Below are 17,744 nucleotides of genomic sequence, written 5' to 3'. Positions count from 1 at the left end.
TTTAAGATTGTATTTCCTCTTGCAGAAAATTAGAACATTGTTTCCTTACAGTTTGCCATTAAGGTAAGTGGTAGCCAAAATCAAATTTAATATATCATTTAGAAACCTCATAAATTTTGAATGGTGTAGTTACTGGGAAGCTGAGCATTTACTGGACCAGCAGTTTGGAGGTCTAAAAAGGTCTGCCTTTTTATCTTCTGAATCACTTAGGGGAAATTATATATCTCTTTAGCTCTCAACTTTTTCTTCTGTACAATAAGGATGTTGGTTGTATTCTAGTTACTTCTTTTTTATTTATTTATTTTTAAAAATTAATTTATTTTAATTGGAGGCTAATTACTTTACAATACTGTAGTGGTTTTTGTCATACATTGACATGAATCAGCCATGGGTGTACATGTGTCCTGAACACATCCTGAACCCCCTTCCCACCTCCCTCCCATCCCATCCCTCAGGGTCATCCCAGTGCACCAGCCCTGAGCACCCTGTCTCATGCATCGAACCTGGACTGGCGATCTATTTCACATGTGATAATATACATGTTTCAATGCTATTCTCTCAAATCATCCCACCCTCGCCTTCTCCCACAGAGTCCAAAAGTCTGTTCTTTACATCTGTGCCTCTTTTGCTGTCTCGCATATAGGGTCATCATTACCATCTTTCTAAATTCCATATATATGCATTAATATACTGTATTGGTGTTTCTCTTTCTGACTTACTTCACTTTGTATAATAGGCTACAGTTTCATCCACCACATTAGAACTGACTCAAATGCATTCTTTTTAGTAGCTGAGTAATACTCCATTGTGTATATGTACCACAATTTCCTTATCCATTCATCTGCTGATGGGCATTTATATGTACCACAACTTGCTTATCCATTCATCTGCCAATAGACATCTAGGTTGCTTCCATGTCCTGGCTATTGTAAGCAGTGCTGTGATGAACATTGGGGTACACGTGTCTCTTTCAATTCTGGTTTCCTTGGTGTGTATGCCCAGCAGTGGGATTGCTGGGTCGTATAGCAGTTCTATTTCCAGTTTTTTAAGGAATCTCTACACTGTTACTTCTAATATTCTATTAAGTACCGTTAAGAAACTTAAAGGAAAAAAGTGAAAGCATGTATGTATGTCTCCTTTACATCTTTGTCATGTAAGAGTGTAGTTGGAGTCCTCTAGTTCATCTCATTGATATTCCCTGCTTTCCAAAAAGGAAAATCATGTTTTCAAATACTTTATCTTGATTGAGATGCAGCCTGAAATTGATCAGAAATCGTGGCCACGTAGATTTTAGCAAGAACTGATAATCAATCCCTTAGTTTTTTTTTATTTGTTTTTTGTTTGAAGGACAATTGCTTTACAGAATTTTGTTGTTTTCTGTCAAACCTCAACAGAGTCCTTGGTTTTTAATGCCCCCTTTTTCATACCACTTGTTTTCTCTTTCTGTTCAATTTTTAGGAAGACATGATTTTTTTTTTTAAACTGCAACATTTAAAAACCAGTTGTCTGGTAGGAGAGACAGACATATAAACAATATTACAGTCAAACATTCTGTTCTGAGTGTCCTAAAAGAAGTCTTAAAAACCCAGAGGGAAGAAAGATTACCTATTCAGGAGGTTGGAAGGCTTTGCAGAGAATGAAATGAAATCTTGAAGGGTATGCGGAACTCTATCATGAGATACAGAAGATGAGCTTTACTAGCTAAAGGAAGAACACATGCAAATGAAGCCTGACTCAGCATGCAGGCAGAGTACACAGGAAATAAGGAGAGCTGGAGTCAGATAATCTGTTAAAAACACCCAGCACAGTATATCTGCTACTGCCATTTATCAAGTGCCCATTATGTAATATATTGTTTGTATTCTTGTTAATGTTATAATGGTAACTTCAGTAAATAAACCTTTGAAAGCTTTACTTACTGGCTTTCACCTTAAAAAAAATTAAGATAGATTACTGACAGTTGATGCTGAAAGCTTAGCTTCTCTGTACACTGCTGCTGAATTGAATCTCAAAGACAGAGTTTTGGGTGAAGTAGAAAAGGATCTGCCTACCAAATAGGAGATGTGGGTTCGATCCCTGGGTCAGGAAGACACCCTGGAGAAGGAAATGGCAACCTTCTCCAGTATTCTTGGTGGGAAATCCCATGGAAGAGGAGTCTGATGGGCTAGAGTGCATGGGGTCAAAAGAGAGTCAGACACAGCTTGGCAACTGAACACATCAGTTTTATTGGTTTGCCAGGCAAAGGAAGGCAGAGCAGACTCCTGCTTTGTGTCCCAACCCAGGGGGATTTGATGAGTTTTATACAGTAGTTCAGGATGGGGTTGCTGACAGGATTAGGGTGTGTGCAGGGCCCCAGGTGGTCTTGTTGAGCTTCTGTGGTCTCTTAAATCTCACCTCGGGTGGTTTCCTTTCCTTATAAGCAAGCACCAGAGTGCTTGCTTTGGAACTGGTGCCCTTTGGAACTCAGGGAGTGTCCTGGAGGTTGGAGTCTTGGCTACAAGGAACAAGGGACAAAAAGGCTTCTGTGCCCAGAAGCCCCACAGGTTCCTTCTCAGTTTCACTATGAAAATAACTTGTTTGTTGTAAAAATAATAAAAAAAGAAAGTATACAGAAGAAAATGAAAAACGCTTGTAGCTCTTTGATAACATTTTGAAGAATCTTCCTTCAAGCTGACTCTTCACACAGACACATGCTATATTTTATATTAATGAGTTCATAGTTCATAGTTGTATGGTTTTATGAAATTTGCCTTCCCCTCCATCACTTTTCTGTTCATATCAGTAAATACTGTTCTGTATCAACAGGCATGCCATGCTATGCTATGCTATGCTAATTCGCTTCAGTCATGTCCGACTCTGTGTGACCCCATAGACGGCAACCACCAGGCTCCCCCGTCCCTGGGATTCTCCAGGCAAGAACAGTGGAGTGGGTTGCCATTTCCTTCTCCAATGCATGAAAGTGAAAAGTGAAAGTGAAGTCGCTCAGTCATGTCTGACTCTTAGTGACCCCATGGACTGCAGCCCACCAGGCTCCTCCATCCACGGGATTTTCCAGGCAAGAGTATCAACAGGCATAGTATTCCATAAGATAGGTATTCTTTTTGTGTTACTCACTTAGTCTTGTCAGACTCTTTGTGACCCTATGGACTGTAGCTGGCCAGGCCGCTCCGTCCATGGAATTCTCCAGGCAAGAATACTGGAGTGGGTTGCCATTTCCTTCTCCAGGGGATCTTCCTGACCCAAGGATGAAACCTGGATCTCCTGCATTGCAGGCAGATTCTTTACCATCTGAGCTATAGGGAAGTCCACAGCTATTCTTTAATTTATTTAAGCTACTCAGTCTTTTATTTAACATTTATGTTTGACCTAATTATTCTTTTTTTAGAATGTATTTATTTTTGGCTGCACTGGGTCTTCATTGCTGCCACAGGCTTTCTCTAGTTTCGGTGCGCAGGCTTCTGGTTGCAGTGGCTTCTCTTGCTGCGGAGCATGGGCTCTAGGGCACGTGCGCTTCAGTAGTTGTGGTGCCTGGGCTTATGGAATCTTCTTAGACCAGGAATTGAACCTGTGTCCCCTGCACTGGCAAGTGGATTCTTAACCACCGGTCCACCAGAGAAGTCCTATGTTGGTCCTAATTTTTCATAAAATTACTTTGTTAAGGTGACTGTCAGTTATCTAGTGTACTTGTCCAATTATTTCCATAAACTAAATCCATATAAGTAAAATATTATGATTACATTAATGGGTATCACATTTAAAATTTTGACATAGTTAAACTAGGTAATACTCTTACTAGAAGATCTTAAAGTGGGTTGGGTTTTTTAGAATTCTCTAGTTTATTTCTCTGTAATCAGAGAACATGATATTTGCTGTCATGTTTTATTCCACGGACATACTGAGGACTTAGCCCTTGGAGACAGCCTCTCATCAACAAGGGACTATTACGAAGAGGTAGGGGAGGAACCAGGAGTTTTTGCAGGAAAAAAAAAAATTGGTTATCAGAGCATCAGATTACTGGAAGAAATGAAAGAATGAACGAAAGAAAAACCTCTCAGGTTAATGAATTTAGCGCTTTTCTATATGTGGGAAGTTGCAAGAGTCTGGGCTTAACTGAAATTTCTTTGATATGTACTTTATCTGTCTAGGTCCAGTATCCTGTTTTTCTCCGTCCCTAATCCCCTCAGGGTGCGCAGCTGGGGGTGTCTGCAGTGGCTGATGGCTTAATGGTTGCAGCATGCTTTGCTTACTGAAATAGCTGATGACATTCTTCATCCACATATTTATTGGGCTTTCTTTGTGACCAATTGTGATCAATTGTTGTAAATATTCTGTGGTTTCTCAGGGTGTTTTCTATAGGAAAGAGACCTGGTTTATCAACAAACCCCCTCTATTGATGATACTACTCAGATCTGTAATTTTTGTGTATTATTCACCTATTACTGATTCAGTTTTTCACCCATCAATTTACTTCTTTTAGGGCCTCAAATATATATATATTTTTCTTCTGCTTTTTGGTTTCACAGTTTCTTATAGTCCTCCCTTATCTCTTTTATCATTCTTTTTTTCTTCTTGCAGAATATTTTTGGATGTAGGCTTTTATTTTGAATCTTTTTTTTTTTTTGCTGTTTCTACTCTGAATTTGTGACAGTTTTTGCATAGTCCCTCAGGTGTTTCATTTTTTTCATTCCTGTTTCTCAAGCAAGACAAGGAAAACAGCTTCAGATATTATCAATTGATGAATTGTATCCTCTCCATTAAACTGTTACCAGCTTACTCTCTTTTCTTCATTAGAATGTTGCCAGCATCACAGCAGCATAGATCTTTGTCTATTTTGCTTGCTGCTGAATATCTAGAACCTAAAACAGTACCTGCCATCAGGCAATATTTATCGAAAAAATGAATACAATCCCGTGGTAAGCCACTCTGGTCATGACATAATCTGTCTTCTCCCCGCCACCCCCATTTAAAAATTTCTAACTGGAATGTTGAACAGTGCTAATATTGTTCCTTTCAGGTGGATTTTTACCTGGTTGACCTCTATTTCAGTTTGGTAGCTTTTAGGCGTAGAATGTGATGCATGTAAAACATCAGTTTTGAATGTACTCCATACTCAGTAACCTTTTTTACCTGGCTGCCATCTTTATGGGTGGGCCTAACCTTCCAAAATTCATTGTGTTATTGTCCGTCATCTTTCTGCTGCTCTCATTTCTGAGATACCCCTACTACTTATCCTGTTGGTGGTTTTCTTTCTAAGGTTCCTGTTTGTGGTTTTCTTTCTAAGGTTCCTGGCCTTATGGTAAACAGATGGGGAAACAGTGGAAACAGTGTCAGACTTTATTTTTCTGGGCTCCAAAATCACTACGGATGGTGACTGCAGCCATGGAAATTAAAAGATGCTTACTCCTTGGAAGGAAAGTTATGACCAACCTAGGTAGCATATTCAAAAGCAGAGACATTACTTTGCCAACAAAGGTTCGTCTAGTCAAGGCTATGGTTTTTTCCTGTGGTCATGTATGGATGTGAGAGTTGGACTATGAAGAAAGCTGAGCGCCGAAGAATTGATGCTTTTGAACTGTGGTGTTGGAGAAGACTCTTGAGAGTCCCTTGGACTGCAAGGAGATCCAACCAGTCCATTCTGAAGGAGATCAGCCCTGGGATTTCTTTGGAAGGAATGGTGCTAAAGCTGAAACTCCAGTACTTTGGCCACCTCATGCAAAGAGTTGACTCACTGGAAAAGACTCTGATGCTGGGAGGGATTGCGGGCAGGAGAAGGGGATGACAGAAGATGAGATGGCTGGATGGCATCACTGACTCAATGGACATGAGTCTGAGTGAACTCCGGGAGTTGGTGATGGACAGGGAGGCCTGGCGTGCTGCAATTCATGGGGTCGCAAAGAGTCGGACACGACTGAGCGACTGATCTGATCTGATCTGATCTGATTCTAATATCTGAAATCAGTCTACAGCATGCTGGTAAAAGCATAAGAGTAACAGGCAAGAAGTAAGGAGACATCTCTAGTTTGGCCAATGAATTAGCATAGAACACAGCGTTGTTGTTTTTTTCCTAATCATTCTGACAACTTATAAAAATGCACTGAGGATGAACTTTATGGCATGTGAATTATACCTCAGTTTAAAACAATGTATTGAAAAGAATAAAAGCATGAAATTATGTGAAATATTTTAAGTTGAGACAAAAATTCTTGCAAAATGCAGGTGAGTTGCCATTTATTGAATGCTTTCATCTAATCCCTTTTACTGAATGGCTATATATCTTATAAATCTGTTGATGAGAAATGCTTTCCAGATTAAAGAGATAAAATCCCTTCCCCACAAAGAGCTAAGGAACTTATACAATTTATTAGTTCTTTATGGAATAGTCTGCAGCAAAAGATTTCCTGAAATGTTATGCCAAAGGTATAGGGAAACTAGAAACTAGTCACCTCAAGAATAAGACACAAAGACTAGGGAGAATAAAAACAGATCTTTTATTGAATTTTATGTTTGTCAAATCTTTGGAATAAACTCAAGAAACCTTGAATCTTAGAAGCTTTGTTAGGTGTATTTTGTAATCCTAGGTGTTTTTACTGTGGTGGCCATTGCAGTGTTCTGAGAATTAGGCAAGTGGAATGGATATCATTTGATTTCATATAATACCGTTCTTAAACCTGGTAAGCTCATACCTGTTTAAAAGTTTTGCAACTTTTAAAAATGCTGAGCAAATTCGGGTCTCTGTTTTGATCTTCAGTCAGAGTGTGTATGCACTCTTTTTTTTTTTTAATTGAAATAGAGTGTAGTTAATTTATAGTATTTTGGGTGTACAGCATAGTGGTTCAATTTTTTTTTAGATTCTTTTCCATTAGAGGTATTACAAGATAATGAATATAATTCCCTGTACTATACAATAAGTCCTTGTTGTTTTATCTGTTTTATACATAGTAGTGTATATCTGTTAATCTCAAATTCCTAATTTATCTCTCTCCTACCTTTTGTCTTTGGTAGCCATAGGTTTGTTTTCTATGTCTGTGAGTCTTACTTTGTTTTTTGCATAAATTAATTTGCATCTTTTTTTAGATTCTACCTGTAAGTGGTATCATATACTTGTCTTTGTCTGAGTTAACTTCACTTAGTATGATAATTACTGGGTACATTCATATTGCTGCAAATGAAATAGTTTTATTCTTTTTCCTGGTTGAGTAATATTCCATTGTATACAGGTACTGCATTTTCTTTATCCATTCCGCTGTCAGTGGACATTTAGGTTGCTTTCATGTCTTCGCTATTATAAATAGTGCTGCTATGAACACTGTGTAAGCATTCTTGTTTGTAGTTTTTCTTAAAAAGCATTTATCAGGTTTTGTCTATTCACCCCAAATATCTTGTTTCTTATATGGTTTATAGAACCCCTTGTTCAGATTTCATTGCTTAAAGCACTTAGAGCATAGCAGGGGATGCACTAGACAAATGTCTATTATTAGTTTGTCTACTAAACAGAACAAGGAGAAATAAAGATTACATCTAAAAATGCAGTTTTCAATGATCAGTGAACTGTTGGACTGGTCAGTGCTGTTGATAGTTATAAGACGTGGTATTTACCAAATACCTTCCTGATTTTTGGGTTCAGCACAGGGGAAATATTAGTTGGAATTCTTAGAATGCAAGAAGAGAAACCTAATTTAAACTGGTTTAAACAACATATTTGGAAATCCATTTAAAATTACTAAAAGAACAGTACAGAATCCAAAGGCAGGAATGCAACTGTGCCTCAGGATGGACCTAAATATAAGACTGAACCATCTGAGAGGACTTTGTTCACTCTTCCCCTGGCTCACATTTGAACTTTTCTCAGTAAAAAATTTTATGTTTTTTCTCTTTGAAGATTGATTTATCTCCTCTCCCTAGTCCTTTTAAAAGATTACCCCTCTCTACCCACAACAGCTCTGATTAAATGTTTGCCTATCTGCAGAGAGTTCCCTTTTAAAAAACATTTTTTATTTATTTGGCTGTTTCAGGTCTTCAGTCTTCATTGGTGCATGTGAACTCTTAGCTAGTGGCATTTAGTTCCCTGAGCAGGGGTCAAACCTGGGCCCCCCTGCGTTGGGAGCACAGATTCTCAGCCACTGAACTACTAGGGAAGTCCTGATAGTTACTTTTTAAAATCCTGGTTCTTCATTTTTAAAGAGGGCACTCAGATCTTCCTGGGACAGGTTTGCATTTCTGGAACATCAGGTACTGGGAGGAAGTTGAGTTTTATTGTAGAAACAGGAGCCAATCCTATGTGTGGGTAGTTGATGATTGGAGGGGAGATTATTCTGAATAAAAGGGGGGAGGGTGGTAAGTTCAAGAGATGCAAGAAAGAGGAAGAACTCACAAGGTTTTATTTCATAACAACAAATATCTGAGATTTTGCCCTGTTTTCCTTTAGTAAGGAAATAGGAGGGGTAGGTTTTGATGTAAGCAGACATTTGACTACAGTTACGGGCAGATGTTGGTATAGAAAAGGAAAAGTGGGATGGTTGGTACCATGAATTAAGACTGAAACACGATGGACTGAAAAAAGCACAGAATGTATTTGAAACAGCATGCTGCTGCTGCTGCTGCTGCTAAGTCGCTTCAGTTGTGTCTGACTCTGTGTGACCCCATAGACGGCAGCCCACCAGGCTCCCCCGTCCCTGGCACCCAACTCCAGTACTCTTGCCTGGAAAATCCCATGGACGGAGGAGCCTGGTATGCTGCAGTCCATGGGGTCGGGAACAGTCAGACATGACCCAGTGACTTCACTTTCACTTTTCACTTTCATGCATTGGAGAGGGAAATGGCAACCCACTCCAGTGTTTTTGCCTGGAGCATGACCATTCCTAAATTTGCTTTCTGTTCATTACAGAAGGATCATCTAGTTTGTATGCAGGTTCTTTCTTTTACAAAATTAATCTTTGAGAAGTACTATGTGAAATATTTTAAATTTAGCAGTTGCAAAAGTTGCTTCTTACTGTAAGGTATTTTTGTATCACAAGGAAGAGATTTCAAAGTGATTATATGTTTAGTTGCTAAGTCATGTCCAACTCTTTTGCGACCCCATGGATTGTAGGCTTCCAGGCTCCTCTGTCCATGGGATTTTCCAGGCAAGAATACTGGAGTGGGTTGTCATTTCCTTCTCCAGGGGATCTTCCCAACCTAGGAATCAAACCCATGTCTCCTGTGCTTCCTGCACTGCAGGTGGATTAATTTACTTCTTAAGAACTTTGGTTCAGGGGCAGAAGGAATAGGCAGCATCTACAACATGTTTTTAGTATGTTCACATACTTATTTTGTTGAAGGTATTCTATGAGTTATATAGTTTACTCACTGACCCAGAAAGAGTGGAAAAGTTGAAAGAGCTGGGTGTAGTGGTAGATGTGAAATGATTACTGATTCCTTACCACGTGTGCCTTTAATTTAACATCTTTCATACCTCGATAAACACTAGATATGTTTTATTTTGGAAAACATCTGTCAGCAATAATGATTGCTATTTCAAAACAATTTTAACATTTTGGGGAAATCATTATATAGGAAAAAAGTTACTTGTTTTTTCTTGACACATCTGAAGGCAAATATAGGGAGGAATGTTTACTTATGTTTGAGTAAACTTGTCTAAGAATATGTTGTCAGTCTTGTAAATTGCTTCATTTTTCAGAAATAAATATACAGTTGTTTGTTTTGAGATATAACAGTTTCAGGTGTACAGTGTAGTGACTTGATATTTGTATATATTACAAAATAATCACACAATAAGTCCAGTTAACATCTGTCATTATGCACATAGTTACACTGTTGGGTTTTTTTCCGTGATGAAAACTTGATTTCAAGAGCTACATTCATATATGAAATACAGTATTATTAGTTTATAGTCACCATGTCATATATTATACATCCCCTTGACTTATTCATTTTATAACTGGAAATTTGAAGAAAGGTACAGATTTAAAGTCCTTTTTAGATGTCAAGATTATGGGTTGAATCAAGATTATGGTGTGGAGTTCGATATAAAGATCTGAGACTTAACTGAGGGGTTGGGACCAGGAGAACCAAGGATAGACTTAGGTTTCTGAGCACAGTAGCCAGGGAGGAATCTAACCTGTGTGTTGCCTGTACTTAGACATTCCTCTCTAGCTGGGCCTCTTGGGGCTTCCCTTGAAGAAGGGTTGGAACTCCTAGAGCAAACACGAGGATTGTGGGACCCACAGGCTTAGTTCTCCCAGAGGGAGAATCTGTATCTTCATCAGAAGAACCTCAAGAGTTCTCTGCTACTTTATGGATACTTGATTATAGCCTTAAAGTAGCAGAGATTTGTGGACACAGGAAAAGTTAGCTCTTACATCATCTAACTGTCTTGTTGAGGTTTAATGGAAAGGGCCTAGGATCTGAAATCATAAAGTCTGTGTTCCAGTCTCAGCCCTGACTAAGGGGGACCATATCTGAAGTCACTTGATCTCTCTGGGATTCAGTTTTTTCCTCTTTGTCTATAAAAAAGGAAATTTCAGCTCAAGTCTCCAGCTCTCAAATACTGCATTAAAAGTTACATATTATCATTTTAGATCATCAACTCCATTGTAAATACTGATGCAAACTTAGGCATTGAAATTATGTGGCATTTCTTGGTTTAAGCTAGTTAGGTGTGTAAGTTGTTGCTGTTCAGTCACTCAGTCATGTCTGATTCTTTGTGATCAGGTTTCTCTGTCCTTCACTATCTCCTGGAGTTTGCTCAGATTAATGTCCGTTGAGTTGGTAATGCTATCTAACCATCTCATCTGCTGCCCTCTTTGCCTTTTGCCTTCAATCTTTCCCAGCATCATGGTTTTTTCCAGTGATTAGGCTCTTCACATCAGGTGACCAAGTATTGGAGCTTCAGCTTTCGCATCACTTCTTCCAATGAATACTCAGGGTTGATTTTCTTTAGGATTGTCTGGTTTGATTCCCACATTGACTGGTTTGAACCCCATGCGCAGTATAAAAAGGTAATGTAAAGCACATAAGTGCTTTACATTATTTTTGTAATATCTTCAAAACAAAAGCAACATTAAAATTCTCTTATATAGAAAGCAGTTGTGGCAAAAAGACCAATACTTGATGAATCTAACAATAGTAATAATAAAATGTTGGATAAAGTAAATGTTTATTAGTAAAGATAAAGTATCTGGAGATTCTTAAGTTCTTTTGTTTAGTTAATAGAGACTTGTCTCCTTTTGCAAAAATTTCGTACTTTTGTGAAATTTTCATTCTCAGTGTAGAAGAAGTATTATTTGTAAAGAAAGAGTGGTGAATTTCTCTCTCTTTTTTTTTAGCGAGTTTTCTTACATTGAGATCTACTAACATTTGGACTTATTCTCCCTGTCAGATATAAATTTGATGCTGTTAGTTTGGGCTGGTGTGGAGAAGGCAATGGCAACCCACTCCAGTACTCTTGCCTGGAAAATCCCTTGGATGGAGGAGCCTGGTAGGCTACAGTCCATGGGGTCACAGAGTCAGACATGACTGAGCGACTTCACTTTCACTTTTCACTTTCATGCATTGGAGAAGGAAATGGCAACCCACTCCAGTGTTCTTGCCTGGAGAATCCCAGGGACAGGGGAGCCTGGTGGGCTGCCATCTATGGGGTCGCACAGAGTCGGACACAACTGAAGCAACTTAGCAGCAGCAGCAGTTTGGGCTGGTGATGGTGGTGGTTGATATTTTTTTTTTCCTGGATGATTGTATGATTGACAAAGCTGGCATCTCAGGTTTCGTCCTGCTATCAATTACTGATCCTGTTTCTTCCTACCAAGTGGAACCTTCATTGCTTTATATTGTATTTTTGATGATAGACATCCTAACAGGTATGAGGTGATAACCCATTGTGGTTTTGATTTGCATTTCCCTGTTGATTAATGATGTTGAGCATTTTTTCAAGTGTTTGTGGGCCATATTTATGTCTTTTTTGGAAAAATGTCTATTCAGGTTCCTTTGCCCATGTTTTCTTCTTTTTTTGGCCACATTGCAGCTTGTAGGATCTTAGTTCCTGGACCAGGGATTGAACCCAGTCTCCCACGGTGAAATCACTGAGTTCTAACCACTGGATCACTAGAGAATTCCCCTGTTGCCCATTTTTGAAGTGGATTATTGATTTTTTGGCTATTGAATTATATGAATTTCTTATATATTTTGGATATTAACCCCTTCAGATCAGATCAGATCAGTCACTCAGTCGTGTCCGACTCTTTGCGACCCCATGAATCGCAGCACGCCAGGCCTCCCTGTCCATCACCAACTCCTGGAGTTCACTCAGACTCATGTCCATCGAGTCAGTGATGCCATCCAGCCATCTCATCCTCTGTCGTCCCCTTCTCCTCCCGCCGCCAATCCCTCCCAGCATCAGAGTCTTTTCCAATGAGTCAACTCTTCGCATGAGGTGGCCAAAGTACTGGAGTTTCAGCTTTAGCACCATTCCTTCCAAAGAAATCCCAGGGCTGATCTCCTTTAGAATGGACTGGTTGGATCTCCTTGCAGTCCAAGGGACTCTCAAGAGTCTTCTCCAACACCACAGTTCAAAAGCATCAATTCTTTGGCGCTCAGCCTTCTTCACAGTCCAACTCTCACCTCCATACATGACCACAGGAAAAAGAACCACAGCCTTGACTAGACGAAGCTTTGTTGGCAAAGTAATGTCTCTGCTTTTGAATATGCTGTCTAGGTTGGTCATAACTTTCCTTCCAAGGAGTAAGCGTCTTTTAATTTCATGGCTGCAGTCACCATCTGTAGTGATTTTGGAGCCCAGAAAAATAAAGTCTGACACTATTTCCATTGTTTCCTCATCTATTTCCCATGAAGTGGTGGGACCGGATGCCATGATCTTCGTTTTCTGAATGTTGAGCTTTAAGCCAACTTTTTCACTCTCCACTTTCACTTTCATCAAGAGGCCTTTGAGTTCCTCTTCAATTTCTGCCATAAGGGTGGTATCATCTACATATCTGAGGTTATTGATATTTCTCCCGGCAATCTTGATTCCAGCTTGTGTTTCTTCCAGTCCAGCGTTTCTCATGATGTACTCTGCATATAAGTTAAATAAACAGGGTGACAATATACAGCCTTGACGAACTCCTTTTCCTATTTGGAACCAGTCTGTTGTTCCATGTCCAGCTCTAACTATTGCATACTGACCTGCATACAAATTTCTCAAGAGGCAGATCAGGTGGTCTGGTATTCCTATCTCTTGAAGAATTTTCCACAGTTTATTGTGATCCACACAGTCAAAGGCTTTGGCATAGTCAATAAAGCAGAAATAGATGTTTTTCTGGAACTCTCTTGCTTTTTCCATGATCCAGCGGATGTTGGCAATTTGATCTCTGGTTCCTCTGCCTTTTCTAAAACCAGCTTGAACATCAGGAAGTTCACGGTTCACATATTGCTGAAGCCTGGCTTGGAGAATTTTGAGCATTACTTTACTAGCGTGTGCTATGCTATGCTATGCTAAGTCACTTCAGTCGTGTCCGACTCTGTGCGACCCCATAGACGGAGATGAGTGCAATTGTGTGGTAGTTTGAGCATTCTTTGGCGTTGCCTTTCTTTGGGATTGGAATGAAAACTGACCTTTTCCAGTCCTGTGGCCACTGCTGAGTTTTCCAAATTTGCTGGCATATTGAGTGCAGCACTTTCACAGCATCATTGGAGGTTATATATGCAAGTATTTTGTCCCATTCTGTAGATTGCCCTTTCATTTTGTTTGTTGATGGTTCTCTTTGCTGTGCAGACGCTTTTTACTTTGTTGTAGCTCCACTTACTTATTTTTGCTTTTGATGTCAAGTTCAAAAAATTCATCGTGAAGACCAATGTCAAGGAGCTTAGCCCTGTGTTTTCTTGTAGGAGTTTAATGGTTTCAGATCTTCTGTTCAACTTCTGTTTTGAGCTGATTTTTGTGTATAATGTAAGACAGTGGTCTCCTTCCCTTCTTTGCATGTCCACTTTTCCCAACACTATTTATTAAAGAGACTATTCTTTTCTCATTGTATATTCTTGGCTCCTGTGTTATAAATTACTTGAGCATATATATGTGTGGGTTTATTTCTGGATTATGTCTCACTGATCTCTGTGCCTTTATACACCTGCCATACATACTGTAGCTTTGTAACATAGTTTGAAGTAAGGAAGCATGGTGCCTCCAGCTTTATTCTTCTTTCTAAAGATTTCTTTGGCTACTTGGGGTCTTTTCTGGTTTTATACAAATACTAGAATTGTTTGTTCTATTTCTGTGAAAAATGTCATTGGAGTTTTGTTAGGCATTGCATTAAATCTATAAATTGCTTTGGAAAGTATGGACATTTTAACAATATAAATTTTTCTAATCCATGGACACGAAATGTTTTCATTTATTTGTGTCTTCAGTTTATTTAGTCAGTGTCTTACTAGTAAGTTTTCAGTGCACTTTTCCCCCCCTGTATATGCATTCTGGTGGCATATCTTCCTTTTCTTCCTGGAGCAACATATAGATCTACAGTTTAGTTATTCAGAGATTTAATGGAGATGATTGGAGGCTGTTGACTTAATTTCTGGAGTAATGACATGGATTACTGTCATTGCTGAAAAGTATCTTCTCAGTCTGTTTTTATTTGTAAAGTAGAGAGTCAGAAGGGATCTAAGAAATTTTAAAGTTTCTTTTACTGTGATTGAGCAGGCAGTTAAGGGTAGAGTTGGAATAAGAAACAATATGTTGTGTCTAATGCCTTAGCATTTTTTTAAGATTCCTGTGCCCAGACTTTTTTTAAAAATTATATTTATTTGTTATTGGCTTCACTGGGTCTTCATTTCTATGCACATGCTTTCTCTAGTTATGGCACAGGAGGACTACTGTTCGTTGCTGTTCATGGGCCTCTCGTTGTGGTAGCTTCTCTTCTTGCAGGGCATGGGCTCTAGAGCTCCATAGGTGCGGTGCATGGACTTACTTGCTCTGTGGTACGTGGAATCTTCCTGGACTAAGGATCAGACCCATGTCCCCTGTATTGGCAGCGGATTCTTAACCACTGGACCACCAGGAAAGTCCCCTGTGTCCAGATTTTGAATGTCTCTAATTCAGATAAATGAATTGTTTCATTTCATTGTTTATACAGTTGTTGATAAACAAAAAAAAAACAGAAAAACGGTATTTGGAAGTTGAGGATATGGTGATTTCTGTAAATAGGCATTTGCTTCTTCCAACAATAACCCACATCTATAAAGATTAATGTTCTAATAGAAGGATTTACTTAAAGGTAAGGTAACTCATTTGTGAGAAAAGTCCATTTATACACCATCAGTCATTACTAATATATGACTGTTTTGAGAAAGATTTTTGATCTTGGTAATAATTTTTAGGTTTTATATAATTACAAAATGTTGTTGTTTAGTCAGTAAGTCATATCTGACTCTTTTGCCATCCCATGGACTGTAGCCTGCCAGGCTCCTCTGTCCATGGGATTTTCCAGGCAAGAATTCTGGAGTGGATTGCCATTTGCTTCTCCAGGGGATCTTCCTGACCCAGGGATCGAATCTGTGTCTCCTGCATTGGCAGGCAGATTTTTTTTTTTTTTTTACCACTAAGTCACCAAGGAAGTCCTATAACTACAAAATAAATCTAGTCATATTCTAAACCACTTAATGAAAACACTTTTATTTTTTGCAGTGTTTCCTGAGGTTACAGGCGGGTGTTTGAGGAGTACATGCGGGTTATTAGCCAGCGGTACCCTGACATCCGCATAGAAGGAGAGAATTACCTCCCTCAACCAATATATAGGTAAGTAAATGTTGGCTTATTAAGGAGTTTTTAAATGAATTTTTTTCTCATTTGTCAATAAACTTTTATGAATTGGTTGAATTAACTATCCTTTGTTATTATAATTTCTTAGTTGGTTATACTTTACAGAGAACAGTTTTGTAAATAGCAAGTTTATTTGAGCCAAATACCAAAGAATTTTTCTGTAAGAAGGAAAAGAAGAAGATCATTTCAGAGATGGCAACCCTTCTAAAGATGTGTTTTCTTAATTTTTATTGTGGCAATAAATCAAGTCAATGGTACAAAGTTGTGTACTGTTAAAATAATAGTATCTTTAGAGATCAGTGCTATATATAATTTTATAAATTAATTTTTGATTGATTCCAGGATCTTAAACATTTTTGTTTTATGCTGCACACTAAAATTTAGTTACGGGAGTTTGGGATGGACACGTACACACTGCTATATTTAAAATGGATAAACAACAAGGATTACTGAAGAGAAAAAAATTAGTTACTAGCTTTTTCCTGGTATATTTAGCAATTTTTAGATTTAGTGTTGTCTATACACATAGACTTGAGTTATGAAATTTTAATTGCAGCTTCTGATTAATTTATTTCTTTTCTTTTGATAGACACATAGCATCTTTCCTGTCAGTCTTCAAGCTAGTATTAATAGGCTTAATAATTGTTGGCAAGGATCCTTTTGCTTTCTTTGGCATGCAAGCTCCTAGCATCTGGCAGTGGGGCCAAGAAAATAAGGTATGTATATAATAGGTTTGATACCTTTAGGTTTTTAGGTTGTCAATGAAATAGTCTAGTGGGTTTTTCTTTTTTTTAAGTACTTTTTGCCATTTACATGTGCTATTTCAACTTAAACCAGTTTTTTTTTTTTTTCCCTCTTGGCAAAGCACTTAACTTCCTTTGGCTGTAGTCTCCATATTTATATATTAAGAATGATTAGGTCTTATGTTTTAGTGTTTGAAAGATAGAGTGTTACTTTAGTAGAACCTGGGCACAAAATAATTTCATACCTAATTTTGATTGTATAACTTGGGCCAGGTCATACAGCAAAACAGTGTATACACAATGTAGGCCTTTTATCAACGGCGACCCACTCCAGTACTCTTGCCTGGAAAATCCCATGGACAGAGGAGCCTGGTGGGCTGCAGTCCATGGGTCGCTAAGAGTCGGACACGACTGAGCGATTTCACTTTCACTTTTCACTTTCATGCATTGGAAAAGGAAATGGCAACCCACTCCAGTGTTCTTGCCTGGAGAATCCCAGGGACGGGGAGGCTGGTGGGCTGCCATCTGTGGGGTCACACAGAGTCGGACACGACTGAAGTGACTTAGCAGCAGCAGAGCACCAAAGAATTGATGCTTTTGAACTGTGGTGTTGGAGAAGACTCTTGAGATTCCCTTGGACTGCAAGGAGATCCAACCAGTCCATTGTGAAGGAGATTAGTCTGTGGTAATAAAGGTCAGGAAGGTGGTTACCTTTGGGAGCAGCAGTCAGGAGGGGTACAGAGAGTTGTGGGGTGCTAGCAATATTAATGGCACCCCACTCCAGTACTCTTGCCTGGAAAATCCCATGGACGGAGGGGCCTGGTAGGCAGCAGTCCATGGGGTAGCTAGGAGTCGGACATGACTGAGCGACTTCACTTTCACTTTTCACTTTCATGCATTGGAGAAGGAAATGGCAACCCACTCCAGTGTTCTTGCCTGGAGAATCCCAGGGACAGAGGGGCCTGGTGGGCTGCTGTCTATGGGGGTCTCACAGAGTCGGACACAACTGAAGCGACTTAGCAGTAGCAGCAATGAGTATTAATAGGTTTATTCACATTAAAAATGAGATTTCCACCAATTTACTCTTATCCAACTCTCTGTTTTTATTATTTTTTCTTTGACGTTTCTGTCCATGAGGAATCTAAAGCAAATTAACTGGAAAAAATCAGTATAAATATACGTAAGGATCTTGTGCT

The 17,744-nt window shown here is 39.0% G+C and overlaps 1 protein-coding gene across 1 annotated transcript in view; it reads left to right on the top strand.

The window, feature by feature from the left end:
* The window catches only part of SELENOT (selenoprotein T), a 30,507-nt gene that overhangs the window by 7,606 nt on the left and 5,157 nt on the right, over nt 1–17,744 (top strand). The window contains exons 2-3 of the mRNA XM_025289929.3: nt 15,671–15,781; nt 16,395–16,521. Coding sequence (XP_025145714.1) covers nt 15,671–15,781; nt 16,395–16,521 — 238 coding nt within the window. The remainder of the gene's footprint in view (nt 1–15,670; nt 15,782–16,394; nt 16,522–17,744) is intronic.

The sequence above is a fragment of the Bubalus bubalis genome, chromosome 1 (assembly GCF_019923935.1).
Source record: "Bubalus bubalis isolate 160015118507 breed Murrah chromosome 1, NDDB_SH_1, whole genome shotgun sequence".
In the NCBI taxonomy this organism is placed as follows: Eukaryota; Metazoa; Chordata; class Mammalia; order Artiodactyla; family Bovidae; genus Bubalus; species Bubalus bubalis.
Note: the sequence above shows the minus strand (reverse complement) of the source record. Positions and strands in the feature narration are given on the sequence as shown.